Source organism: Cryptococcus neoformans, chromosome 12, assembly GCF_000149385.1.
Source record: "Cryptococcus neoformans var. neoformans B-3501A chromosome 12, whole genome shotgun sequence".
Taxonomy (NCBI): domain Eukaryota; kingdom Fungi; phylum Basidiomycota; class Tremellomycetes; order Tremellales; family Cryptococcaceae; genus Cryptococcus; species Cryptococcus deneoformans.
The window spans coordinates 603,333-629,490 of NC_009188.1; the positions used below are offsets into that span (position 1 = coordinate 603,333).

Below are 26,158 nucleotides of genomic sequence, written 5' to 3' on the forward strand. Positions count from 1 at the left end.
AGTAAGGCAAAAGAGAAAAGAAAAAAGAAATAGGAGCGAGGAATCAAAAGCGAGATGGGAAGGGGAGCTGCGTGCCTTTGTGGGGCTTATGATGCACGGAACGAGCCAATCCCGCCAATCCAATCAGCGAGCTATCAGCCAGGCACCCGTTATCCTCGCGTCTCTTATCAGCAGACACTCACCTACCCGTACCTTATTTAGTTTCCCATTCAGTTCCATCCGTAGTAACGTCCTCCCAATCCAAGTGACGGTGTGTCTCATGGCCTTCAGATAATAAAATAGCCATAATTTAAAGGTCAAAACCCCTCGACTGCTCCTCGAACTCCGACACCTTCTTGCGCCTATGTGTTCCTTACGTAACATGCACTCCTTCGCTTTTCAGCATTTCAGGACAGACGGCGGAGTTTTACGTACGTTCTTCTCGCACTTCGTTTTGTCCTCGCCTTCTTCCATTTGGTTCGCTCATCTTTCTGCCGTCTGTCTAGACAAGCCGGTTGTTACATACCTATCTATAACCCAGGCTGAAGATGAATGGGACAGATCATTAACGTTTCAGGTTGACATATATCTCAGCAGATTAGTTGCTCAGGAACTCTTCTCAACGTCACTTATTATTATTAGTAGTGTTGTTGTTGGCCTATCCATTTTATTGTTGCTTCACTATTAACATGATAATTGGAATCACACTTGAGCAACAGTGAGATTGGGTCTTATCATGGATACAATGGCCTTTTTTGATACATTGCCATATTGGACAAAATGACTCTTGGATAGGTTTTGCACGGGATATCATCCGGATATACACATATTCTACAAAATAACATGGGCCTCTGCAGCAGCTCTCTATACATAAGTCATCCCATCCAGAGTCTCCTAAACCACTCTCTACTTCCCCGTTTCATTCAAGATGGTCTTGTTGAAATCTTCAAGAGGGACGAGGTCCTTTTCTGACAGCAAAGCAAACTAACTGATTGTTAGTACTGCCCATGTGGCAATCCATCAAAAGACAAACCTCATCCACAAAAAGAAGGAAATGGCGGTAGTTGGTGTTCAAGTGAGCTAAACAAAACTTTTAGCACAGAGGATGTTCATTTTGTTACGCCTTGACTCACCCTCAATACCTAACGCACAGATTTGGTCAAAATGGGCATGGTAGATATGGGCATATACTCTGAATAACCGTCTCAAAATCGTTTTGGCGGTCGTCATGAATGTAGGCGGGAAGCGCTTGCCAATAGTCTGAGGGAAGTGCTTTTCGTCATCGAGGATAGACTGAGTCCATGACATGAGAGCTTCAACGTAAGCTGGGGCCGAAAGCTGGGTAGGTTTTTTGCTACATTGGTCCAAGCGTTAGCCAACAGCCCTTGTATGAAACATCCGGAAAACTCTCACTAATTGGTTCCATCTTCCCAAAAGTACTCATATTTTGGCCCGGCGTTCATTACGGGGCACTACCAATCAGTTTGTCAGCACTGCCCAGATGCAATGATTTATGAAAAGCCCAACAAACCTCTGTTGGAGTACAGAACTCGGATACCGTACCGTATAGCATGTTGACGTGGTTGAAGAAGTCAACGACTGTAGGCAACAAAACATCAGTCTTACAAGAACAAGCTTATCTTGATGATATCAACATTTAGACGTACCGTGTACAGCGATCCATTCTTGCAGGTCTTCACCTTCTGGGAGTTTGACTGCTGTTCTCAAATTACCAGAACCCTATTACAGCCACGTAAGTAGCGCTCTAACCAAAGCTGCATCACAATGTTGCGCTGGAGTGATTTACAAGTGTCTGTTGTGCATACTGCTTGAGCTGCCACTGCTTCGTGCCCTCCGGGACCTTCTTGGGCTTGAAGGCTTTATCAGGAAGTCAGCTATCTGAGTTTTTTTATATAGAGATATGCCTTTAAATGCGGCCAGAGAAAATGCTGGGTCGATCAAGAAATGAACATACTGCGAGACTGGCCGCTCTTGCTGTGTTAGACATTGTTCAAGATGTCAGCGTCTAGTCATGCCTACCTCTGTCTGGTAGGAACCCACATGTTGAACAGGGTGGACATAGCTTGTAAATAAAGTCAATTTATGAGCGAAATCTTGATTTGAAGGTGTTGCGGAAGTGTTGATTGATCCTTTTGCCTTTGTGTTTGTCTCGCTGCTGCAAAAGAAGCGGAACCAAGCCTGAAAATGCTCAGACGCGTCGAACGCGCAACCTTGACCCCTTTACGTAAAACACTTGCCTCCACTTCTTCCCATCATCTTTAATTATGAGTAAGTTGAGAATGATGGCGGATGCGGTCTACATTGAGGGGGACTTGTTGTAGAAAGAACGTATAGACATAGATTAAATAGGGCCCTAGATGGGGATGGTTTGACATGCATCGTGGATAGTTTGTATTACGGAAAGGAAATGGCTACCTTGCTTAATAGGCAATTGTTACAAAATTGCCGACGAGCGAATGCTCGGAGTTACAACCGAGCCCTCGGTGATTTCCCTACGAGTTTATACGTAATAGCCTACTGTTATGATGATGGCTCTTGGCCTGCTCCACCGTTGATTGTGCCGAACGGATTAACGATTACATGAATGTCCGGCGGTATCACCTCTATCCGTAATCCACCGCAGCCGTAAGCATCATACTTTTGGTCTTAGAAAAAGGTTTATAACGAAGCCCTCAGAACATCCCTCATCACTCGATAAGCAACGATCGATCAGTAGAACAACAATACTCACATCATTTAAGATGCCTGGCCTCTTCTCGCTCCCGCCTCCTAGTGTCACCCTGGCTTTGGGCGGACTCACCACTTCCTATGTTTTCTTCAGCAGTGTGACAGACATGAACTGGGGTATTGTCCCACTACTTAACGGCCGCTTTGGTGCTGTCGATATTGACGAAAAGAAGAGGATCAAGATGTGGTCCATCTATTTTAAGAGAGCTGCTGTAGGTCATGCATCCGCCCATCCTGTCACAATCCGAAGGAGTCGCTGATCGTAGTTGGTCCCAGACTGGTCTCGTTGGTGGCTCAGTTCTCTCTGCTCTTTTGAACTTCACTACGGCTTACATTCATCCATCGCCTCTCACCCGCCGTATTACTTTCATTTCCGCAGTAACTTCACTCCTTATCCTACCCATTACTTTCGCCTCGGGTATTCTGCCCATCAATAGCCGACTCTTTGAGATAGCGAAGGGGGCAGAAACCACGAAGGACGACGAAGTGAAGAGCCTTGTGGAAGCGTGGGGGAAGAAGCATCTTTTGAGAATGCCTGCCTACACTGGTGCATGGGTATTGAGCTTCTTCGCACTCGTTTACGACGGCAGGATTTAAGTAAGGATGTAGTTCGTTAATTTGTACCAGATCTGTCTGTATGACTGTATATTATTGTAACTATATAATAACAACTTCATCCAAACGACAAGTCTATTATGTATTGTTGACTTTTGCAGTGCGGGTAGAACTGGTGTTCCCCAACCTCTAAACTATAAACTATTCGTGCTGCTTTTAAAGAAACTAGCCAGCCAGTTGGCCTCTCTCTCCATCTCCTCCATACTCCTAGGCTTTCTATCTTCATCCTTCGGGACCTCCCATTTCCCCACCTGCGCCTCGGTTTGACCATCATCATCCCTGCCATTCGCAACTGGTACATCTGAATTTTTCAAATCGCCATGGAGCTGCTTCTCAGACTGCTCTAGAAGTGGGTATATTCGATCGTTCTTTCCGTCATAATCTGTAGGATGACGGGGGATTAGGTGTATGTGCACATGCGGCACCGACTGTCCAGCAGCGACGCCGTCCTGAGAAATACATGATCGAGATGAGTACCATGAACCCTGTTTCCTTTGCTATTACCAACCTGCAGAGAAACTGTCATAGCCCGTGCTTTGTAGACATCTTCAAGAACCTTGCCAATATGCTGGACCGAAAGAAAAAGATCTGATACTTCATTGGCTTCCAGATCAGCGAGCCTTGGGACAACACGTTTGGGCACGATTAGTACATCTGCTCACAGCGTTAGCGTTAACGGAGACTTCTACGCTCTCTAGCGATATAGATCCACTTGCGGCCTGGTAAAAGAGGTTTGAGGTTGACAATCCCAACGGAAAGGGAAGAGCGGTAGAAGACTGTCGATGGGGAATTCCCTCGCTGTTAGTACAATGCATATTGTATGAGGTTAGGGAAGCGAACCTTGGCGGGTTACGTCAAAAGCAGCAAACAGTTGCTTTTGGGACATCTTCTAGGTCCTACTGCAATCTAAGATGGGAGAAGAGACAGAGGATACAAACCAGTTATTTGGAAGTGGTGATTATACACAAAAATGAAATGCGAAATGCTCCAGAGTCGGTATATTATTGAACATTGAGTAGTACCCATGCATTCACTGCATGCGATTTGCGAGTCTTTCGATGATCTGCCCGCGCGAATCTTTCGTCGTGTTGTGCGGTTACATTCATCATCTACGTATAACATCTCTACATCGCATCGTTGCTTTTGCCAAGGCTTCTTCAACAATGCGCATACCCGGAATCTTGCCATTCTTGTGAGCCTAATATTTCCAGATCCGTCAAATCCGTCAGATCCTTTGCTCACAGCTGCTCTTCATTCAGGCCGCTTCTCCCCTTTATCTATGCGGCAACCATCTCTGGCAACATTGCTTTCAATGGTTTGCTAACGTGTATGTTAATCGAGTACAGATACTACCATGTATTCGCTAATTTTATGTATTGTGCAAATTGTAGTGGACTCTCTGCCTCCTACAAGCCAAATCTCATTGGATCATGGGTTGACAAAAGTGTGGGTCAAGCAGGATGGATCATTCACATTGTACGTTTTTTTCAGCGTCCTTGGGTGCTCACGACTCACGATTCTTCTAGCCATAATGTACCTGAGGGTACCCATCAGCTTGAACCTCTCATCCCAGGCTACATATTCCACCCCGCAAGTCATTTGTATCACTCATCTTATCGTCCTTGAACTAATAATAGTGTAGTTACTGGTTACTGTGAAACCAACCGTCTCTTCCGAATCCGATCCTGCCAAAGCCTCGTCCGAGGACCAAATGCACGTGCAGATCCTGAATCCTGCTCGTCAGCCCCTCCCGATATCTTCAGTATCACTCCCTTACCCTTTGGTGCTTGAACCCATCGCGAAGGAAAATTACTTCATCCCCAAGAATGGGATGAATATGCTAGGGCTGTTGAAGAGCCCGATGGTTCTAATGATGCTGTTCAGTGGGATAATGATGTGGGGAATGCCTAAATTACTCGTAAGCTGATCAACAGCATGAAATATAGGACAACGCTAAAGTATGGAGGACCTTTTAGTCAAATATGGATGATCCAGAGTTCTCAAAGGAGATGGCAGAGACCAGACAGAAGATGCAGGGGCTTCAGAATGGAGATTGGACCGGAGCGTAAGTAGAAATCGGTATACCTCGTTGTCAGGTCATTGCTGATAAAAATGCGATATAGGTTGTCCAACATGCTTGCAGGTACAGCGGAGGACAAGTCTGCTCCAGTGCAGTCCGGTGGTGGGTCTGCCAAGGCAGGAGGTAAGAAGCGCAGGAAGTAGAGATTACTTCAGAGCATAGAATGGCGATAGTAATTTGTATGCAAGTATATATACTGCATAGGAACCAGAGAACTAGCTAATAGTACAAACAAACTGACAATCACCATGGCTGAGCTACGAAACCAAAACCTTCCCCTGCACCGGCCCACCATACAGAGACGACACCGTCACTACTCTCTTCCCCTTGTTCGCTATGTATACTGACTATCCTCGAGCTGACATCGCCCCACTCCTCACTTCCTGAATAGACAGAATCAACATCTGTGTCCGCTTCTGATGGAGGAATGGACCACCCTTCCGACGAGTCATCCATATCAGAAAGAAGCGATGACAGGGAAAGCGTCGATTGGGTGGAAGGGGTGCTGTTGAGAGAAGAAACCTCGCTAGGTGGCGGAGGTGTAACAAGAGGATCGACTGAATTGACGAGAGACATGTCGAGTGTCGGGTAAACAAGTGATTCTTGATCATGCTCATTCTTCTCTTCGCCTCCGTCCCATCTCTCCATCATTTCTCTTCTCTCACCTTGTGTCAACTCCATGGCCCTATCCTCCTGATCCCACAACGCCCACCACTCGCCTTCTTCGTTCTCTCTCAAGCTCCCCCCCAACAACGCCTTCACGTTCTCTGATGACCTTTGTTCAAAGATCAACCTCAAGATATCTGGGCGACCTTCGGGATCCCTCACAACTTCTGCCAGAACATTAGGACCACCAGGATGAAACTCCATCACACCCAATCCATCAAGCTTTGTCAACAGAGGAATGACTCTGGTTGAGGAGTGTAAAGAGAAGGCGGAGTGAATTGGCAAGAGGCCCGCAGTAAGACGTGCAAGGATGTGGACTCCGATAGACGTCTCGGGATACGTCAATGAAGAAGTCGGGTGAAGCAAGGCTTCAAGAGAAGGAGAAAGAGGGATAGCGAGGGTGGCAGTCTTGCCGGGTGTCACAAGCTGTTCAGGAAGAGGGGGAAGGTCGACCTTGTCCTCGTCAAGCTGGGAAGCGGCGACACGAGGGAAATAATGGTGCAAGTCGGAGATGAAAGAAGAGTCGATAGACTTGCAGACCTTTCGCCTAGTGCGTCTCGCCTTGCGTGCGTATGGGGAGTATCGGCTAGCACGAGGAAGAGACTTCTTTCCTGAGCAATCGTCGTCGACAAGGTTTGCAAAGGCGCGAAGGACGATAGGGATATTGCCGGGAATCCCGCCAGCTGCTGGAGCAGACGCAAACCCACGAGCGGATCCAAGCCCAACGTTGGAGGGGATAGATCGACCGCGGCCCCATTGAGGGCGTTTGGATGCCTGCAATGCCCGACCGACGGCGCCTAGATGTCTTTGGGAAGTTTTTGAGGAGGAACTCCCCGCAGACGAGGTGGCAAATCTTACGCCTGCCCTAATAGTCGTAGACTGGTGAAGCTGATGAGCTGGGGTGGAAAGACTAGGAAATGTCTGGTGTGCAAGGTGATGAACAGCGTTTCGTGCGCGACCGAGGGTGTTGATAGTACGTTTTGGTGCTGTACGGGACATAACAGTAGCAGGCTGTTGAATGTATTTTGCTACACCACGTATCTGCCGTATGAAGGTGGTGAGCGAAGTGGAAGTGAAGAGGGGCGGCATGGTGGATAGCCCCTCTTGAGAGTGGTGTTATACTGTGAGCGAGGATTTGCAGATGAAGCTCAGCTCGCCAGAGAACTGATTGGTGAACGAAGATGTCGAGCACCGAGTGATTTCTGAACGAAGTTATAGGAGGTGACTGCCCGCGGCCGAGTGGCGAATCACCATCACTGCCGGCCATCGACGCGAATCTCTGCGGCACTTCGGCAATCGGCAATTCCCATCACTTCCCAATCACCGGAGAGCGCCGCTTCCAAGTTCGGCTGAAAGAGATCCCGTCGGGCCGGTGAAGGATCCGCCCATACCTTCCTACGCTCGCTATCCCCTCAACATAAACTAGCATGAAGGGACTATTGCCCCGCCGAATGCATATTTGAACAAGACTTATGTTTAGGACGTTATCCCTTTCCGCCTTTTCACCAAGAATCTTCACCAGAGCCATGAGCCCCGCCCCGCTACCAATGCCTCAGCTTCCTAGAACAGACGAAGGGAAGAGGATATGTCAGATCGTTAAAGTCAAACCAGAGAGGTTGGATGAGTATAAGAAGGTGAGGGTTTTGATTTGAATTCTGATGGTATCCTCGCTCACGAGAGCAGGTTCATGCTGAAGTTTGGCCAGAGGTCCTCGGAGCATTGAGGAAAGCCCACGTTGTCGGTAGGTCTTTTCTAGTCGGAATCTGAATGATTTTAAAAGCTAACCAGAAACACAGACTATTCCATTCATTACTTTGCCCCCCACAATCTTCTTATAGCCCATATGCGTTACATTGGCAGCGACTTCCAGAAAGATATGGATGGCATCAAGGAAAATGAAGCGACGAGAAAATGGTGGCAGGTGAGTCTCACCCTCCTAATCGTTATTTAGCCGCACCAGCTGACTGTTGAGCAATCTCCATGGCAGCTGACTGATGGAATGCAAGAAAGCTTTGTTCCGGGAGCAACAGGGTCGGAGAGCGGGCCTGGATGGTGGGTGGACGCAGAGGAAGTCTTTAGATTGGAGGGTTGAGAAAGAAAATGACAGTACATTGAGTGATGCGATACATGTTTAACGGATGTACGCGAAGATAAATGTATTTAAAAGGAGGCTTTATTCAGTCTCTCTGTACTGCAAATATGGGGGTTGTCAATGTATGATAGAAGATTGGTGAGATCGTACTCAGTCGGATATACGTACACTGTACGAGGGATGATACGAATCGTTCCCACGGTGTCGGGGGATTATTTAATTTACGCGCGCCTTCTGGTGTCTCCCATGCACCTGTTGTGTTGACGGAATTAATCCATCGTCTGAAAAACCTCCCTACTTTCTACTACATAGAAGTGGAGCGTCTCTCGAGCCTTATCCCCGCCTGCCGCTACACACTTCGGTCAGTCTTCAATGCCTCGCTTCGGGCAATCCCACTTGGCTAATACTCTCTGACATGCAGGGTTTTGCTCGCGTCCATACTCCCGGTCCTTCCGCACCAGGTCTTTCAGCCAGCCACAGATACCTCCTAAATTCTGTGAGGCGTATTCAATGTGTCCTTACCATTCTATCTGACTTATCCGATGCTCGTGTAGTGGCTTAGCCATTGTGGACTTATTCCATTATGCGCTTCTCATCCCGGGATGAAGAGCCTGAAGACGGCGAGGTTGTAGAAGATGACGCTGTCTGGAAAAACCCTTTGGCGACGACTAAATATTTGAAGGGTGCACCTTCTGTCTCGTCCTCTCAGAAAACATCCAGTTATAAGAAATCCAGGCCATCGTTTATTCCTTCGCTCGATCCGGCAGATGATGATGGACATCGCCCCCGACGTCCTCCACCTCCATCACTTTCTTCTCCTCCTTACCAGCAGTCACGGCATCGTTCCTCGTCCCACAACAGAAAAACCATCTCGTACGAAGATGAAGAACGAGGCTCGGGGATGCAGCATGCCTTGCCGAAGAACCCCCAAACAAGACTGTATCCTCATTCAACAGAGATGCGAGAACCAGAGCAGCGAAGAGAAGACAAATATGCAAAGGAGCCACGGTCTCCTCATCGCCGTGAAGGTTACTATTCTTCCAGAAGAGGGGACGGACGGGATTATCCTCCCCAGCTTGACCGTGAGCGTTATGGACCAGCGAGGCGACTTGAATCAGGAGGTGACGGTGGATACGGAGACCGAAGCCGAGACAGAAATATGGATAGAGGCGGATATAGAGATAAGGATGACCGTCGTTCATATGGTCGGCCTTCAGATTCTTCAGCTTGGGGAAGACCTCCACGTGAAGAGTATAGGGACCGGAGGCCGGAAGAATTTGCTCGCCATCCTACTGGAGAAAGGTACCGAGAAGATTCGCGCGAAAGATTCCCAGTAGATAGGGACACTGGTCAACGCCGATCATGTTCGCCTGTTCGCATACGTTCACCTGAAAGATCTAGCGACCGGCCCTTGACGCCTGTACCAGATAACGGTCGAACCTCATCACCAGACCATGGCGCTAAGAACATCGCATCCTCACGAGGTCATCGTTCAAGTCCCAGCCATTCATCTAATCATGAAGATCACAATGGCGAAAAAGGAAACGGTCCCATAAAGCTCAACCGTAACAGACATCGCCCTTCCTTACCTTTAAAGCATATTTCTACACAACCACCCCGATCTCCTTCTGCTCCTCCACCACCTCCGCCCCCTGATCCGTCAACTGTTCCACCTTCTCCCACTGAACCGCCACCTCCAATGCCAGGGAACCTTTCCCTGGAACAAACAGTCCCCCATGCGCCAAACCCTCGTGCTCAGATGGCGACTCGGCCTCCATCACCAAAACGGGAAGAAGGAGAGATAAGGCAGGAGACAGAATCCGTAGTCTTCAAATTCAAGTTATGGACTGCAGAGGAGGAGTTGAAGGCATTGGGCAAGAATTTTGGAGGATCGTCGACTTTGATGAGGTACAATATGGGAACTAAGCTTGGTGAAGGGACCTTTGGGTGAGTTAGCGCCCTTGTAACAGAAAAGTTGTATCGCTGATGATGGGATAGAGTTGTAACGAAGGCCGTTGAGAATGATACAAAGAGAGCAGTTGCGCTGAAAAAAATCACACAACATAATTTCCGTGATGGGGTCAGTTTTACTGTTAATGTTGTTATGCAGGACGATGAGTTGGCTAACACGATTATTAGGCTCATATTACTACGCTGCGTGAAATCAAGATTTTGAAGAGCCTCCAACATCCAAACGTTGTTCCGCTTTTAAATATGGTCATATCGCGACGTGCGTCCCATCCACAAGCCTGATTCAGATCGATCGTGAAGCTCACCAGACCAGCAGATGACAACCATTCTGAAAATACCTTTATTAAAAACGAGGTTTTCATGGTCTTCCCATATATGGATCACGATTTGTGCGGTTTGCTCAGCAACAACGACTTCAAGGTGAACCATTCAGGAGCAAAGTGTATCATGAAACAGCTTCTCGATGGGATGGCATATATCCATTCCAACAACATTATCCATCGAGATATCAAAACGGCCAATATCCTCGTTGATAAGCACGGTCAAATTATGATTGCCGACTTTGGTCTGGCGCGTCCATGGACGGACAACAAGAAGATGCCACCTCATCTGGCGACCGAATACACTAACATGGTAGTCACGCGATGGTACCGTGCGCCCGAACTTCTTTTGGGATGGTGCAACTACGGTCCAGCGGTGGACATTTGGTCAATCGGCTGTGTGTTGGGAGAAATGTACCTGCGTAGACCGATTTTACCAGGTGGCGGGGATAGAGAACAGTTGAGCATGATCTTTGCCAAATGTGGCCCGTTGAATGAAGAGACCTGGTCGGGGTGGCAAGATTTACCTGGTTTCCCAGAAGCGCATGGTTTCGCGTGGGATAAGACACCGCGGGATACGAGTATTCTGGAGGAGAGCAAATCGTGGCAGTGAGTGATTTCATGATAAAAAGACTGCCATGATTTCCAGATGCTGATTTCTCTCAGTATGGACCGTGGTGGAGCGGATTTGTTGGTCAAGCTATTATCCCTCGATCCGAGCAAGCGACCAACGGCGAGCGAGGCTCTTGATCACCCTTGGTTCTGGGTCTCGCCCAAGCCGGCAGAAACGTGAGTCCTAGTCACATGACGCTTAAGTATTTATGTGAGAACGAAAATTCTGATATGATGTGCAGCATCAACCTTGACTTTGCAGCTTCACATGAAATGTCAGCTTGGCATAAGCAACCCGCCGCTGCTCCAGTTCAACCGCCGCCGCAGAAGGCGTATCAAACTCAACAAGCGTATCAATCTCAGCAAACGCATCACGCTCAACAAATCTACCAGCCTCAACAGCCATATGTTGCTTATCAGTCTGGCTATGGCAACCAGCAGCGCGGTCACGGCGGTTACCAACAACAAACCGCAAACGCAACCAGGCACAATCTTGCAATGAATCCTTACGCATCTTCGCAAGTAGGGAATGCGCAAGGATACAATCAGCAACCGTACATGCAAGCGCAAGGGGTATCTAACATGCCGCCTGGTGCAGATGCTTATGGTGGGATAAACCCATATGGTGCGCCCGTTGCATACAATACAGCGTCTCTCCCTCCTCCCAATATGGCATACAACGGGCAATCATCATTCAACGGAGGAGGCGGTTTAACAGGCGGCGGGGGTCAACAGTATTCTCTTCCACATCAACCATATCTTCCATCAGGCCCTCCACCAATGATGCACGGTAATGTCAATCGCCCTTCTCGACCGCCGCCTCCCACCAGCAGTGAAGGGCGGCCTCTAGCAGCAGCGCCTTTCCCGTTGGCAGGAGGAGGAGGAGGAGGAATGAAAACTTTTGCGCCGCCGCCACCTTTCAGCTTGGCAGGTGGAGGTGGGGGTGGTAGAGGAGGGATGCCACCCACGATGAAGAGGCCTCCTTCGGATAGTCGAAGGGATTTTGGCGGGGACCATAAAAGGCAGAGAACAGAGGCGCCATTACCTTATGATTGATGGGATCGCCGAGTAGGATCGCAGAGTTGAAATCATCTAGCATAATAAAGTCAAAGCATTATTGTTGCATTTTTTGTGTGTTGTTTGGATACGTATCATATAGCACGACGTTATTGTCCGTTGGCAAGCATTTTGGATGATGAAATGCAGCTTGTATATGAACTTTTTGTTCCCAGATCCGAGATTCCCCACCAGATAAATATACGTATATGCATAGCAATCGGGGAATAATTAAGACGTGTGGAATAATAAAGACGTGTAGATATAGAGGGGCAACCGCCGAAAGCTGTTCGAGGCCCTGATCGATGCGAGTTAGGTTCTGATCGATGCAGCGCTTCCATGATGCTTCCCGCGCCTGCTGCCGTAGTTGTGTTGCGTTCCAGAACACTGGAAAAATTTTGGAGTGCGGTTCTGTGGTGCATGATGTACTGGGAAAGGGAAAGAATGGGACGGCGCACACTATATGTAGTTGTAGTCGTTCGCAGGAAAGTGTGGAAAGTTAAAGTCGTAGCCCTATAGTAATAGTGGGGCGATGCCAAGCCAGAGGAAGAAAAGCGGGAATGCCTCAGTCCAGGCAGAGGATAAAAAGCAAACAAACAAACTGGGGATCTGTTTTGTATGTTACATTTCAATTCGCTCTCCTTCTTCACAAAATCGTAATTCTATACAACAGACAACATACACGTCTCTCTATACGTCTAATCGCCCTTGAACTAACCAGCGCCTGCGGAATTTGAAACAGCCATGGCAGAAAGTGAGTCTTTGTTGTGGACGAATCATGTTGCGTGTTTGGTATGCCTAGGTCAGGGAAGGTCGCTATAGCTGCCTGATATATGACATACCATATAAAATCTCCCGCTCCTATATCCGAAGCGAGCCAGTTTCAGAATGTCGGCCAGCGCGGGCACAGGGAAAAGCCTGCAGAAAGGAAAAGGGAGCCAAAGCAGGCAACGCCGAATCGTGCACTGCAAAACAACGTAAACAACATCCAAATCCTTATCACATCCTCGTTTCATTTCTCTTCCCACTTTTTCACTTTTCCTTTTCCCGTGCACCGCTGACAATGGCCGATCTCTCCCCCTCCTCCTCAAATTCACGTGCCACCACCTCAGCTATAGCCTCCTCTAGCGCCCCTACAACATCTGCTACGCCTACCACCTCGCCGCAGGTCTCCACAGATGTAGAGTCCAGCGCTGCCGTGACCGCATCAGATACCTCGATTGTACCTCAAAGCAGCTCCGTCACCACCACTTCTGAGTCTACCACATCTGCCACATCTACCACCGAATCGAGCACTACTCTTTCATCTACAGAATCCTCAACAGATCCCATCACATCCTCGACTTCAACTTCCGCCTCTCAGCAGCCATCAGTCGAACCTTCAAGTACATCTTCCAGTCAATCGGTCGAGCCTAGTTCCATACCAATCAGTTCCTCATCATCAATCGAGCCTTCCACAAGTACCGAACCTATCACAAGCACTGTAACAAGCACATCGTCTTCTTCCTCCGAGGATCCGACTTCAAGTACCTCTTCGTCTAGCGATGCCACATCTGCTAGTGAAAGGCATTCTACCAGTGTTGTGTAAGTGAAGACGTCCACATTTGTCAGTCTTCATGCTCATTTTATGGTACAGCGTTGTCACCGTGACAGATTCTAACGGGTCAATGCGTGTAACTGCGTCGTCGATCGCGACGGGCGCAGCAACAGACACTGAGAATTCAGGTAGTGGTACCAGTGAGTGGAGTCTTTGCTGATTGAGACTCCAGATCTAACGTGCTGCAGACATCGGTGCCATCGTCGGTGGTGTAATCGGTGGTGTTGCTGGTCTCGCTATCATTCTTGCTTTGCTGTGGTTCTTCTGTATCAGGCGCAGAAGAAACAACGAACAGGCATTCGACGAAAAGACTGTGAGTAGGCTTTACCACATTTTCTCGACATTTCTGACTTGTTTGCAGTTTGACCCTTCACGAGCGGCTCGCCATTCTGTCAACGATCCCATGGACCTCTTGTCTCCATCCGTCCCCGCGGTTGGCGGCGCTGCTTTTTCGGGTAACTCAACTCCTCGTGTCGATCCTTTCCCCTTCCAAAATGCTTCATCTCCCGAAGACCAACCTTACGACCCTATCTCTCATGCTCCCATGCGCATGCCTGACGCCCGTGATTACATGGGTGGTGCTTACGATCCATATGGTGGGATGGAAGGCGGGTATGGCCTTGCTGCTGGGGCTGGTGCCGGTATTGGCGCCGGTTCTGCCGCTGACCACTACAACTATGGTGAAAGTGCCCACAGCTCTAGCGACTATCCCTCCAGCGTGAGCCCCACCCAGACTTCTGCGGCAATGGCCAAGCAAAGAGAGGCTGCTGCGGAGCGACGAACGAGCAGGACGAGTAGTGGATACAATGTGCCGAGTGGCAGTGGTAACGGTCCCCAAGAAGTGATTGGAAGCCCGGCGCCGTCAGAGACTGGTGGAAGGAGGGAGAGTGGGATTAGTGAGGGGCGTACATCCGTCTATCAACATACTGATATGAAATCCCTGCCTGACGAAGAAGAGGAGCAGTTAGATGAAATTCCTCCGGAGTGAGTTTTCTTTATTTGCCATGTGGATTTTCCAGAGTGCTAACGATTGTAATAGCTATCAGTCCATATCTCGGCAAACCCAGTGATAAGCACAATATCAGAGTGTTTGTCCCGCGGTATTTCCGGCTCTTATCTTTCTCTTATCCTTCTATAATCGTATTTTCTTTTTTACGTCGATCAGTGGTAATGTGGCAATGACTATGCCCGTTTACGTTCTCGGATCATTGCCATATCATGCAACATCTTCGTGTAAATTTATGTTCGGAACTTGTTTTTCGTTTGATATCCATTCGCGAACTTACAATCCAAAAACTTGGAGATTTACAACGACAATTGATGATACATACATGGCATGTTATCCTTTTATTGTACAATTCACGATAAAATAAAATATGCAGTTATACTTCATGCCATTCTTCCAGAGCAATACTCAACTCGGCCCAAAGCTCTCCATCGCGTTCCATGCTCAGTTTCTTTACTGCATTTTTTATCACCCCGACACAGAACTGTAGTTCCCTCTGCATTTCTTTCAAGTTTGCCTTCCCACTTGAGACCTTTTTGTATTCGCCCGTGGTTTGTGATAGTCCTTCAATCATCTTCCCCATCTCTTCGTCTGACGACAAATCCCTTTGTAGCCGACGTACTCTGCGTCTCCGCTTGGTTACAAATTGGGGAGTCTTGTCGGGTGTCGACTGGGCTTTGAACAAAGTGAGACTATCTGACAGTGTACAAGTCATATCGAGAATGCCAAAGATTGCTTCCAGTAGGTCTAACGAGGCCGGATTAAGGAAACTGTAATCTCTGAGCTTCCTAGTACTAAAATGCCTGTTCAGTCCAGAGATACCGAGGAGATACAGTAGGCACATACTGTTCTAGTTCCAGGGTGATCATCGATCCTAAAGAGGTCAACTCTTCCAGCTTGGCTCTAAATGATGCTGTTTGGTTCTCGATAACTCTTCCAGTCAACCAAGTGTAGACCATGCTGTGTACAATAATATATCAGATCGCTGTATTACCACAATTCATCGGATGCACTCACTCGAGGAACCACAAAAGCTTTCCCCTCATGCACCACAAGCTCCTCAATTCTCGTCTTTGATCAGTTGACAAAGAATATACCATCATCTCTTTGTCCGTCCGTTTTGTCTCTGCAAGGATCCATCTGCTCATCAATAGTTGCAACAAGAACGAAAAAACCTCCGCCCTTATAGCAATTGAAGTTTCTGTGAAGATCTGAGACAACGGAAAAGGGATCTATGTGTCTTAGGTTCAGCTTTTGAGTCCGTTGTGCCTCATGCGTGCTACATACCAGGTAATCAGCACGAATGGCTCCCAAAGCTCGAGGACCGAGGTACACTCCTTGTCGCCTTGTCGTCCTAATCCGTAAAGCGTTGGGATTCATCCAGAAAGCTTGTCGTACCTCAGCCACGGTCCGGATAGAACTTGTCAAGAGTTGGAAATCAGACCAAGGTTCACCTTTGACGATCTGATAAAGGATGGTCAGGTTTATGTATTTAGAGCAAGGACAAACTTGCCTTTTTGAACAGTCCTTCTGTCCACTCGTGGATTACCTCAAATCCCCGTAGCAGCATTGTTCCTTCGATTGCTTCCAGGTGCTGTATTAATCCGCATTCTTCGTCAAGCACCCGTCGAAGATGGAACTGAACCAGCTGACATAATGGCTGCAAATAGCCTATAACCTTTTCTACGATGTCCATTTCACCCAGAGGGAAGGGAGATGCGAATCCGTCCATCGGTCCCATTAGGACGTCAAATAAAAAGGACCATTCCTTGACGATCTCGGTGTTGACATTTCCCAATAGACTCCTTAGTAAGCCTTGCGCTTTTCCCGCTTCCATAACCATAGCTCCTATTTCGTCCCCCATCCACAAAGGCCATCCTTCATCCCCGACAACGAAGCCGCATTCCCAAAAGTCCTCATCTGCCCATGAAACATCCTTATCACGTTTGATGAAAAAATCTCTGTCAAGTTCTCGCTCCCCGTCATCTAATGAAAGGGAGGAGAACGCCATTTGCTCGGGATCAGTTAGGGAAAGCGGTACTGGCATCCCTTGCTGCAGCCAAACGCCGAGCACGTGCCACATAGGCTCCGCCGATCGATAGAAGAGTTTGAATAGGGAAGAAGTGATATGAGGAGTGCTCCCTGTTTGGCGCGTGTTGACGATTGCCGAATAGATGAGATTCAAAATAAGAGTGGGAGAATGGGCGTACGGTACAAATTCTGACAGATACCGCAGTATTGGAGCGTGGGCTTGCTCTAATTCATGAATGAGGAGCAGAGGAGTTGTAGAAGCCGGTACACCTGTGACAGAGGACGAAGATTGACCATGTCGGGACCCCAGTGTGAAACTCGCTTCAAGATTGGATAGCCAGGTATCATATAGTTCTAGTACTTCGCGTGTAGCTTCGGCAAAGGCCTGCGCCGTCTTATTGGTAGCTTGAGTTTGTTTGGCTGGGTCAGCAGGCACTCTAGGCTGCAAGGTTTTTTGGACAAAGAGTCGGAGCTTTGATGCTTGGCTGGCATGCGAGCGAAAAGTCATTAGAATGCCTTCAAGAGCGCCTGGAGAAAATGTTTTAACATGAGGATGATCAGATATGATCTGCGAATTGTTAGTGTCACGGTCGAGCAGCTCTAACTCCTTCAAAGCCTACCTGACAGTCTGCCTTCTCATCAAAAGTGAACAAGATACCAGGCCGACCGGAAAGAGCGAATATCAATTCTCTTTGAAGCTGGCTGGCGCTTATGGCCTGTTTGTCATCAGAAACGTCAAAACATCCCCGAATGGAACAGCTTACCTTGCTGTTATTTGAGAACGACGCTGGAAAGAAGTTCTTAGCCATCGCAGCAGCATTTGTGTCTGTTACAAATGTCAGCTGGAACATTCAAAAGCGGCAATGGGCTCACTTGTTGTCAGTTCTTTCCAACCATATAAGTCCTTTCGCATGATCTCGACTTCTGGCTGCCCTTTCCAATAACCATTTTTCAACTTCTTCGCCAGCTCTTCTATCGCCCTTTCTTTTACCTCTGCCTCCTCTCTCTGTGCCCTCTCTTCCTGTTCCTTATCTTCCAACCGCATACGCATGGCGAGATCACTGGGGGTAGCCAACTCATCTTCCGATGGGCTTTGAGTGGATAAATCAGACATGTCATCCGTATCTGAATCTGTCCAGCCATGTCTGACTTCTTCATCCCATACTTCTCCCGGATCAAAAGGATCTTCTTCCATAATCTGCTGGTAAATCAGCTGCTCTGGCGTGGGACCTATCGGCGCGGACCGGTGAATATAGTCGTAAGCGAAGGCATGCGTTTGATATGTCGGTTTCTCGGCAAGATTCAGCTGAATGGACAGACGCAGGGGGGTTAGCCAAGTCAATGAATGACAGCCTAGTCCGCTTACCAGGAATTGGACATGCTGGGGTAAATTATCCATCTTTATAGGCACATCCTCCTCCCATACATTTTTACCTTGTTCCCTATGCCTGTTTAAGTTCGAGAGATTCTTTTCCAGCCCTTCTGCGAGATCTTCCTGCACTCTTATTCTTCCAGCTTCAGCGAGTCCCATGATAGACTGAGAGACTTCACTCCATTCCTTCCTCGTACCTCCATACTTGTCCGCTTTTATCTGTGACCTAACTTTGGATGATAGATGGTCGGACAGTCGGCTGTTTGAGGATTCGGTGATGGAAGGGATAAGGGAACGAACGAGGTCTTGCGAGAGGCTGAACATGGATAGTGAGGTGCTGTCGGACGGCATGGTGACGGATTGTCTCCAGACATGGCCCAGCAGCAGAACTGTTACGGGTTATTGAAATCGTATTGAAGTGTCGATGAATCGCAGATTGTTTCGGGCGACACAAGCGTCAGAACTTATCCTCCAATTTGACGCGTCAACATCCTCGGCCCGCCGACGCGTCGTTCGTCTTCGTTTGTCTCGTCACTTCTGCTTGTTTCTCACTTTCCAGTCTTGATCAAGTCATCAACTTGACCCAATTTATTCTTGCACTGTACAGCTTGTCCCCCGTATTGTCTTACCACAAAAACCCCATCATAGCGATTCTGTGCATACAAGGCAACTAGAAATGGAAAGGTGACATCTACTTCAACCCGAATGTTACGTATTACGCGCCGACTACTATCCCTACACCTTCTTCTTCTTGCTACCCTTCGACCCGGCTGCACTTGGTGTGGTGTCTCTTGATCCCGGACCAGATTTGAGCTCGTCAATCGGACGTTTCTTCAAAGTGACAACATCAGCGTCCAACTTCCTATACCCCACTTACTTCTCTACTTACCTTGCCCTTGATAGGCTTCTTTTCATCCTCAACCTTATCATCTTCCTTCATGATACATAACAACAAAGTTTGAGCCCGTCGCCTGAGCTCATCAGGAGTCCGACTCTTGAAAAACCAGTCAAACCTAGTTATTCATTCAGCGTCTACGCATCACTGTTTCCTTCTCATGGGACGACACTCACCTGAAAAGTGGCCATTCCCCAATATCTCGCTTGATCAATTCGTAACAATCGTCCCTATCGATACCGTGGTGGTGCATCCTCACAAGCAAGAATCGGTCTTCTTCGTCGCTATAAGCCTTGCCTTTATTTTGACCGTAGACGATCTTGAGTTCCTGGAGAGGGAAACGGGTAGCTTTGATCTTGCGATGGAGGACATCGATACGGTCTTGCTGCTCCTTAATTTTTTCTTCACCTGCTCGGATACGGTCCATGATCCTCTCCCAATCTATAATGCGGTCAACTACTATACCGAGCAAATGCAGCAATTTTATCACTTACCCTTGAGCTCCTTATATCTTTCAAAAAAGACAGCCGCATACTCCCTGACTTCATCCTCTGTTCGGTCCGCAACATCGGTCACGACCTTTTCCAGATCATCTCGCCCGTACTTTTCCAATGCTCTGATGAAAGACTGGAAATGCCTCCGCTGCCAGTCGTGGAATCCTTCACCAACAAGAGTTTCCTTTTCTGCAACTTCCTCTTCCGAGAGGGGGACGGCATTGTCGATCCTTTCCTGTTCCTCCTTTTGCTCAGCCTCCACCTGTTCTTGTGTCTCTCCTTCCTCAGGTTCCCTCACAGGTACTTGGTAGTTGATACTCTTCCTGTGCCAGTCGGTCTCCTTGTTCTGTAGCTCCGCAAGACGAGGGGGATAGAACTGGAAGTCGTTGACGACGACCTGCTTGGGAGCACGAGCAACCTTGGGTTTGTCCGCCTTGGGCCCTCCAGTCTTGAGAGAGTCTCGGTAATACTGATCCACAGAATAATTGGTCTTTCGCTCTCGTTTGGAAGGCTCAATCCAAAGAAGGGGACGTTTTTGTTGCTAGTCAGGTATTAGCAACATCATTTCAACATGCATAATGAATAAAACTCACCCTGTTGCCATAATCCTCGCCTTCCCAGGTGTTTACCAGACTTTCAGACTTGAAGTTATTCAAAGCGTCAAGGTCGAGACCGGCATATTTGCTGTTAATCTCCTTGGTCCTTTCCTCTCCTCGTCGAATAATTTCATCGATGTCGTCATCAATCAACATGCTACATAGTGACCGTCAGCCTCAATTACATTTGAGTCATGTAAAGATTCAACAGCTCACCTCTCCTTGTTGTTGATAATCTTCTCCGCGCCATGTTGAATCATGTCAAGCAAGTCATCCTTGTTCTGGGCCACTATCGCTTTTTTGTCAGTCCAAAGCCATGAAAAACCTGCAATTATAACTCACCTTTAGCAGTTTGCTGTGCCCTGCCCTCCTGGATAACAAGCTGATCCAGCTTGAGCTTTTGTGTGGCTCGTTCAAGGATACGTTCCTCTACAGCATCCTGCGTGATGAACCTAAAGACGTAGACTTGCTTTGTCTGACCAATACGGTGAGCTCTGTCCATAGCTTGTAAATCGGCTTGAGGGTTCCTGATTGGGTGTTCTATTTAGAAATTTGCTCATTCTTATCTGCAATATAAACTCACCAGTCTGAATCAAAGAGAACGACAATGTCGGCGGTAACAAGGTTGATACCCAAACCACCAGCTCGGGTAGTAAGAAGGAATACGAATTTCTCACTCTCAGGGGCGTTGTACTCGTCAATCGCAGCGATTCGGTCCTCATGAGCGGTACTACCATCAATACGGCAGTACTCTATCATGACATGTTAAGCCATCTGATGGTATGGTTGCGGATCAATCTGGACTTACGGTGTCCACGGAACTGACAGTAATCCTCCAAGATGTCCAACATTCTACTCATTTGAGAAAAGATGAGAACCCGAGAACCCTTCGCCTTCATGGATTTGAGGAGTTTGTCAAGAATGACCATTTTACCAGCATTGTCAACAAGATGCTGATCGGTGGTAAAAGGCGGCCCGGGCTCGGCGCCATCAAAGACTGCTAGTTTGTCAGCAATCATCGAGAGGTTGAGCGAATAAAAGTAAAAAGACTTACGGTATGGGTGGTTACAACATTTTCGGAGTTGCATAACAATGTTCAACAACCTCGTTTTGCCCTCCTTCTTACCAGTCATACCGTTGACGGCATCGATATCCTTCTCCAGAAGACTCTTGTACCACTTCCTCTGCATCTCAGTCATACCGACATAAAGGTTAATCTCCTTCTTTGGCAAGAGAGAGTGCTCGACATCGGCTTTGACTCGTCGAAGCAGGAAAGGTCGGAGGACTTTGTGGAGTTGCTTGACAACGGCGTCGGGATCGGCTTCGTCCTTGGTCTTGAACCAGGCATCAAAGTCCTCACTGGAACTCTGTCAGTTGTGAGTGCATGCTATAAAATAGAGAGGACACACCTGGAAGAGAAGACGTCGGGCAAGATAAAGTTCAACAAGGCCCACAGCTCTTGCAAATTGTTTTGCAGTGGTGTACCGGTAATCAGTAACCTTCCACGACTGACAAACGTCCTAATAATCTGCGAAAGAAGGGAGTCGACATTCTTGATACGATGAGCTTCGTCAATGATAATATACTCCCAGCTAAATCGTTTGAGAGTAGACTTTTCTCGAAGACACATTTCGTATGACGTGATGAGAACGTCAAAGTCTTGAGTGAGGATACGCCTTGAGATGAGTTCGCCTCGCTCTTCCTTGGTGCCTTGGAGCACAACAACATCGAATCCTGGGACCCACTTGGCAACTTCTCTAGCCCAGTTGTCGAGTGTAGATTTGGGGACAATGATGAGGTGAGGTCCGGGGATACCTAGGTGGAATTTGAGATATCCGATGAAAGCGACAGTTTGCAAAGTTTTGCCGAGACCCTGGTGTACTCATCAGTACGTAGAATGAGTTTCTCGGACACGAATCGTACCATTTCATCAGCAAGAATACCATTGATACCATTGTGGTGCAGAGAAACCATCCAGTTTAGGCCCTGAACTTGATAATCTCGCATCTTGCCGCCCTTGACGTCTGCGCAGCGTTAGATTTGTGGGATCCGGATGAGAAACTGAATACTCACACGCCGGACTCTCCTCGAACACGAACGGTTCATCCTCTTCTTCATCCTTCAAAAGTTCTTCATCTTCTTCCTTTTCAGACTTGCGGTGTCGGTTATCGCTAACTGTGTGTGAGCATGGGGCCTGCGTAGGTGATAGTAATACATACATTGCCTTCTTTTTACCCTTACCCGCTTGCTTGGCAATCTGCTCGTCCAGCATTTGCGCAAACTGGGGCTCTCGTTGGCGCTACCGAATTGCATTAGCTCATTGGTTAAACGAGAAACACATGAGCAAGACGAACCTTGAGATCGATAAAGTGCTGGAAAAGCTCGGTCTGTCCAAGTAAATAGTTGAATCTCTTCATAGAGTCCGCAAACTAAGGATCCATCAATACATGATCATTTTGCCTTTTTACCATGTATAGAACTTACCCTTGCTTGCTCAATGGCACTTCGCTTCTTACCGATTTCCGCATGCTGAGCTTTTCTTTCTGCCGTTTGCGCCTTTTTCGCATTAGCCTGGGCAGCACGCTTGGCAGCAGAAGGTGTGATCTTCTATTGTATGAAAACCTGTCAGCATTACCGTTTTCATCCATGACCTGTGCCTATTGGTAGCTTCAACAAGATGGAGCAGCCACATAGAAGCTCAAGCGTCGCGATTTTGGATCCAGTGAGTGACACGCCACCAACCTTTCCATCCATTAATTCCTCCTCGTTCAATTCATCCTCGGGAATCTCATCCTCCTCATCTTCCTCCGGCTCAGGTGTTTGTGGTGCGGTGTCGAGATGACCTGCATCTTCGGAAGCTATTACAGAAGGCTAATATGAGCGGAACAAATGTCAGTTATCGCGTTATTTCAAGTAGTCAGGGGTCTTGGGCGTCGTCTCTAGGCGTAGAGTACAACATGACGCCCTATTTTATGGCACGGAGGTGGCGACTTACAGCGCGAGAAACGCTCAGATCGCGTGAGTTGGGAACATAGTCTGACAGCTTGTCGTCGTCCACGGAAGTGTTGTTGGGGTTTGCAGCGCTGGAGGCTGCTAATAGAGGGTTCTGAGCGGGCGGGTGTCAGTTGGAAGAGATGGAAGCAGATCGCGGGTACTTGCCATTATTGTAGGACTGGAGATAGATGGAGGGAAAGTGAGGGATGGGGAAAAGAAGCATCGACTAATCAAGCACCAACGACGGCCGTTCGCGTCCAGCAAATGAATAAATGTCCGCGTAAGAATAGGCACGCGGAACAAATGAAGGCGCGAAGTATGGAAGTGAGGCGCGGGCCTAATGTCGCACGCCTACTGCGCACCGTGTAGCATCGCATCTCCTTCGTTGTACACAAATATATAGCAAGTACTTGCAACGCTGGACTGTACGCCGCTCCACGACGCCTGTTGCTGCGCCATGTCTGCCACCAAAGACACGTTCGATCTACGCGCAAGTATACCGTCGCCGCCCTCCAGCGCCTCCCCCGCTGACCCCCGTGCAGGCAGAGGAAGACGCAGCTCGCCGCCTCAATGTCGGCCGTGTCCTTCCCTCCGCCGCCCTCTCCGGCACCAACTCTCGCGCAAAACACACAGAGCTCATCGGCAAACCCTTTCTTAGGCAAAAAGTTGAGGCTGCCTGTATGTCGCTTCGTCTGGCTTTTCCCCTGCGCGCGCCTTGGCTGACCACAAGCAGCAAAGAGCCATGGAATCAAGTTTGACGAAGAGGCCACTCTCTACCTCACAGGTGCCATCGAATCCTCTCTCCGCTCTCTGGTCAACCTTACCCGTGCCGCCCAGCTTCACCGTACATCGTCTTCACATTTACACGCACCTCCCATGGCCAAGAGTTCATCCACATCATCCGACGAGAAAGATGGCAAGCCCATGTGGTCACTGACACTCCGCGACGATCCCAACGCTGTCATCGAGGCGCTCAATCGCCGGAATCGTGATGCGGAACAGGAATTCCGAAAGATGAGAATGGACCGTCTCGCACGGGATGCGGAACTTCAGAAAGCCAGAGAGCGTCAAGCCTCTCAGTCACAAACCGTTGAAGCAGCAGCGTCCCCATTTCCTGCAACCGCTGCCGTCTCCCCCGCCGAATCTTCGTCCTCCCCGTCCACACCCTCCAAACCTCTTTTTGGAGCTACCAAAGAGACACCCAAAGGCACCCCTCCAGCATCTTCATCATCGAAAAAGAAGTCTAGCACCAAGAAACCTTCATCTCGAGACGTGTCTGCTGAAGTACAACACAAGATGACCAATTTGACTGCTATGCGTAGTGCTGGTATGGGCAAAAAGTATGGATGGATGATGGGCAATGCTCCTGCAGTCAGCTCTCCGTTGGCGGGGAAGAAGCGGAAGGCCGAAGGAGCAGAGGGTAAAGAAAAGGATGGTGAGAAGGGCAAGGCAAGCGAAAGCCCATTAGGACAGGACAGGCCAAGCAAGAAAGCCCGCCCGATTCCTGTGCCAACTCGGCGGATGGTAGCTGTGTCTTCCCCTCCCCCACCTCCTCCCGCTCCCAGTGCTGCTGCCAACAACCCAAATAATACAACGACGGACAAGGCTGAACCTCTGAAAGTCTCTGACGATAAAGCTCTGACGATGGTAGACCTTGTCTTTGCCCTTGAGCACGGTGGATTGGGACAGGCTGGTGGATTAGGGATGGGAAGTGTATCAGGGGATATTTTGCAAGGTATATGGGCCAAGGGCGGACCTTGGTCGGAGAGTGAAGGAAAGAAGCCATAATTATTATCCTTGTACCAAGCAAGACGCAGTTGTATACATTATGCATGAACAGACAAGTCTACCGAAATCGTGCTAAGCACCCTCATCCCTAAATCAATCCCAAAGACAAAACCCATCAGAAGACGCCCGACACTTAGGCGAGGAGGAGACGCCAAGCAAGAAAGGCGACGAACAAGGCGAGAGGGATTGTCCAAGTGGGGAAACTTGATACACGTCTCAGTTTGGGTTATTGATACGCCGCGATTGAACTTACCCAGAAGATGATGAGCTAGAAGTACCGGTACTGCTTGAACCTTTCTTCGCCTTGCCCTTCTTCTGTAAACACCGCCCGATGTCAGCATGGCGTTCGGACAAATGGTCTACCCAGAAAAAAGAAGGAAAAAAACACTGACCTCTCCCTGGAACTCTCCCAAATACATCTTTGTCAACATTTCCCTCGCTTCATCAGAGTGTCCGACATCCTCAAAGGCCTCCGTTGCGTCCCGTCCTATTCATGCCAATTAACCAACGTATTACAGGCTGTTGATAAGGAAAACGAAAAACATACCAGCTTCTTCAAGCAAAACTTCATCTCCACCGGGGTGCTAGTAACACATCCATCAATCTCCATTCCACTTGCACGGCAGACCCTCGTCCAATACCTTGCAACTGCGCAAAGAACGACGGCACCTCGCCCGCGTCGAACACGGAGGAACAACTCACCTCGTCCATGAACGCAGTAACGTCATAGACCTTGTCATGCAACAGCATCCAGAGTTCTTCCCTGGTGTTGTGCTGGGCAAGGGTCTCAAAAGTGTAGAGCAGCTTTTCCTCCTGCTTGGATCCAGACTCTGCGCCGACGTCAGGACCAGAGAACGCGGAGGGGTCGGCGGTCCTGGCGGGGTCGGCGGCGACGGGGGGGGCGGGGGCGGCCATTGCGAATTAAGACGGGCTTGTGGCGAGTGGTGGGGGGAGACACAAAAGGTAGGCGCTGAGCGGGAGACGGGACAATTTTGGTGGAAAGCGGAGAAACTGACGCGCGATCACAAAGAACTACATAATACTCCAGCTCTCGTGCCACGGCCACGTTTTTTGACCTTTTGTGGCACATTCATTGGTCAACCTTGCCCTCTCCATGAATTCGGTTTTACAGTTTACAATGCAGCAACAAAACCAACGCAAATCCCAGAACTGCAGAAACGACAACATAGATGCAACGAATAGCCCGGGATAGCCACTATCATACATGCAGTGCCTAGATAAAACT

General features: G+C 48.6%; 12 protein-coding genes across 12 annotated transcripts; 6 read left to right on the forward strand and 6 right to left on the reverse strand.

Moving 5' to 3' along the window:
- Nucleotides 1-885: 885 nt before the first annotated feature.
- Nucleotides 886-1,987, reverse strand: CNBL1910 (hypothetical protein; the record flags this gene model as incomplete). The annotated part of the gene is made up of 8 exons (XM_767230.1): nt 886-963; nt 1,013-1,059; nt 1,113-1,333; nt 1,393-1,451; nt 1,511-1,578; nt 1,647-1,719; nt 1,787-1,831; nt 1,955-1,987. The coding sequence occupies 8 exons, from the start codon at nt 1,985-1,987 to the stop codon at nt 886-888; spliced, it is 624 nt and encodes a 207-aa protein (XP_772323.1).
- Nucleotides 1,988-2,741: 754 nt separating this feature from the next.
- CNBL1920 (hypothetical protein) lies at nt 2,742-3,324 on the forward strand (the record flags this gene model as incomplete). The annotated part of the gene is made up of 2 exons (XM_767231.1): nt 2,742-2,939; nt 3,004-3,324. 2 exons carry the CDS (start codon nt 2,742-2,744, stop codon nt 3,322-3,324), a joined length of 519 nt encoding a protein of 172 aa, XP_772324.1.
- A 152-nt stretch (nt 3,325-3,476) lies between these two features.
- On the reverse strand, nt 3,477-4,157 carry CNBL1930 (hypothetical protein; the record flags this gene model as incomplete). Its single annotated transcript, XM_767232.1, has 3 exons — nt 3,477-3,791; nt 3,851-3,996; nt 4,055-4,157. 3 exons carry the CDS (start codon nt 4,155-4,157, stop codon nt 3,477-3,479), a joined length of 564 nt encoding a protein of 187 aa, XP_772325.1.
- Nucleotides 4,158-4,505: 348 nt separating this feature from the next.
- On the forward strand, nt 4,506-5,565 carry CNBL1940 (hypothetical protein; the record flags this gene model as incomplete). The annotated part of the gene is made up of 7 exons (XM_767233.1): nt 4,506-4,534; nt 4,602-4,669; nt 4,734-4,818; nt 4,869-4,932; nt 4,985-5,260; nt 5,319-5,407; nt 5,466-5,565. The coding sequence occupies 7 exons, from the start codon at nt 4,506-4,508 to the stop codon at nt 5,563-5,565; spliced, it is 711 nt and encodes a 236-aa protein (XP_772326.1).
- Nucleotides 5,566-5,665: 100 nt separating this feature from the next.
- CNBL1950 (hypothetical protein) lies at nt 5,666-7,177 on the reverse strand (the record flags this gene model as incomplete). Its single annotated transcript, XM_767234.1, has 1 exon — nt 5,666-7,177. The coding sequence occupies one exon, from the start codon at nt 7,175-7,177 to the stop codon at nt 5,666-5,668; it is 1,512 nt and encodes a 503-aa protein (XP_772327.1).
- A 437-nt stretch (nt 7,178-7,614) lies between these two features.
- CNBL1960 (hypothetical protein) lies at nt 7,615-8,180 on the forward strand (the record flags this gene model as incomplete). Its single annotated transcript, XM_767235.1, has 4 exons — nt 7,615-7,722; nt 7,772-7,829; nt 7,885-8,009; nt 8,076-8,180. 4 exons carry the CDS (start codon nt 7,615-7,617, stop codon nt 8,178-8,180), a joined length of 396 nt encoding a protein of 131 aa, XP_772328.1.
- A 583-nt stretch (nt 8,181-8,763) lies between these two features.
- CNBL1970 (hypothetical protein) lies at nt 8,764-12,139 on the forward strand (the record flags this gene model as incomplete). Its single annotated transcript, XM_767236.1, has 6 exons — nt 8,764-10,127; nt 10,179-10,260; nt 10,320-10,410; nt 10,468-11,080; nt 11,138-11,260; nt 11,326-12,139. The coding sequence occupies 6 exons, from the start codon at nt 8,764-8,766 to the stop codon at nt 12,137-12,139; spliced, it is 3,087 nt and encodes a 1,028-aa protein (XP_772329.1).
- Nucleotides 12,140-13,202: 1,063 nt separating this feature from the next.
- On the forward strand, nt 13,203-14,806 carry CNBL1980 (hypothetical protein; the record flags this gene model as incomplete). Its single annotated transcript, XM_767237.1, has 5 exons — nt 13,203-13,723; nt 13,776-13,876; nt 13,925-14,049; nt 14,098-14,720; nt 14,776-14,806. 5 exons carry the CDS (start codon nt 13,203-13,205, stop codon nt 14,804-14,806), a joined length of 1,401 nt encoding a protein of 466 aa, XP_772330.1.
- Nucleotides 14,807-15,118: 312 nt separating this feature from the next.
- CNBL1990 (hypothetical protein) lies at nt 15,119-18,496 on the reverse strand (the record flags this gene model as incomplete). The annotated part of the gene is made up of 9 exons (XM_767238.1): nt 15,119-15,536; nt 15,589-15,702; nt 15,760-15,953; nt 16,030-16,196; nt 16,252-17,341; nt 17,394-17,489; nt 17,538-17,599; nt 17,647-18,079; nt 18,140-18,496. 9 exons carry the CDS (start codon nt 18,494-18,496, stop codon nt 15,119-15,121), a joined length of 2,931 nt encoding a protein of 976 aa, XP_772331.1.
- Nucleotides 18,497-18,880: 384 nt separating this feature from the next.
- Nucleotides 18,881-23,292, reverse strand: CNBL2000 (hypothetical protein; the record flags this gene model as incomplete). Its single annotated transcript, XM_767239.1, has 19 exons — nt 18,881-18,976; nt 19,035-19,158; nt 19,217-19,481; nt 19,535-20,075; nt 20,128-20,287; nt 20,347-20,419; nt 20,473-20,657; nt 20,714-20,882; nt 20,939-21,127; nt 21,185-21,489; nt 21,540-22,003; nt 22,054-22,154; nt 22,204-22,301; nt 22,350-22,429; nt 22,485-22,559; nt 22,615-22,737; nt 22,873-23,001; nt 23,126-23,236; nt 23,290-23,292. The coding sequence occupies 19 exons, from the start codon at nt 23,290-23,292 to the stop codon at nt 18,881-18,883; spliced, it is 3,291 nt and encodes a 1,096-aa protein (XP_772332.1).
- Nucleotides 23,293-23,581: 289 nt separating this feature from the next.
- Nucleotides 23,582-24,912, forward strand: CNBL2010 (hypothetical protein; the record flags this gene model as incomplete). The annotated part of the gene is made up of 3 exons (XM_767240.1): nt 23,582-23,618; nt 23,671-23,802; nt 23,858-24,912. The coding sequence occupies 3 exons, from the start codon at nt 23,582-23,584 to the stop codon at nt 24,910-24,912; spliced, it is 1,224 nt and encodes a 407-aa protein (XP_772333.1).
- Nucleotides 24,913-25,045: 133 nt separating this feature from the next.
- CNBL2020 (hypothetical protein) lies at nt 25,046-25,827 on the reverse strand (the record flags this gene model as incomplete). Its single annotated transcript, XM_767241.1, has 5 exons — nt 25,046-25,115; nt 25,166-25,227; nt 25,305-25,399; nt 25,460-25,496; nt 25,615-25,827. The coding sequence occupies 5 exons, from the start codon at nt 25,825-25,827 to the stop codon at nt 25,046-25,048; spliced, it is 477 nt and encodes a 158-aa protein (XP_772334.1).
- Between the last annotated feature and the right edge of the window lie 331 nt (nt 25,828-26,158).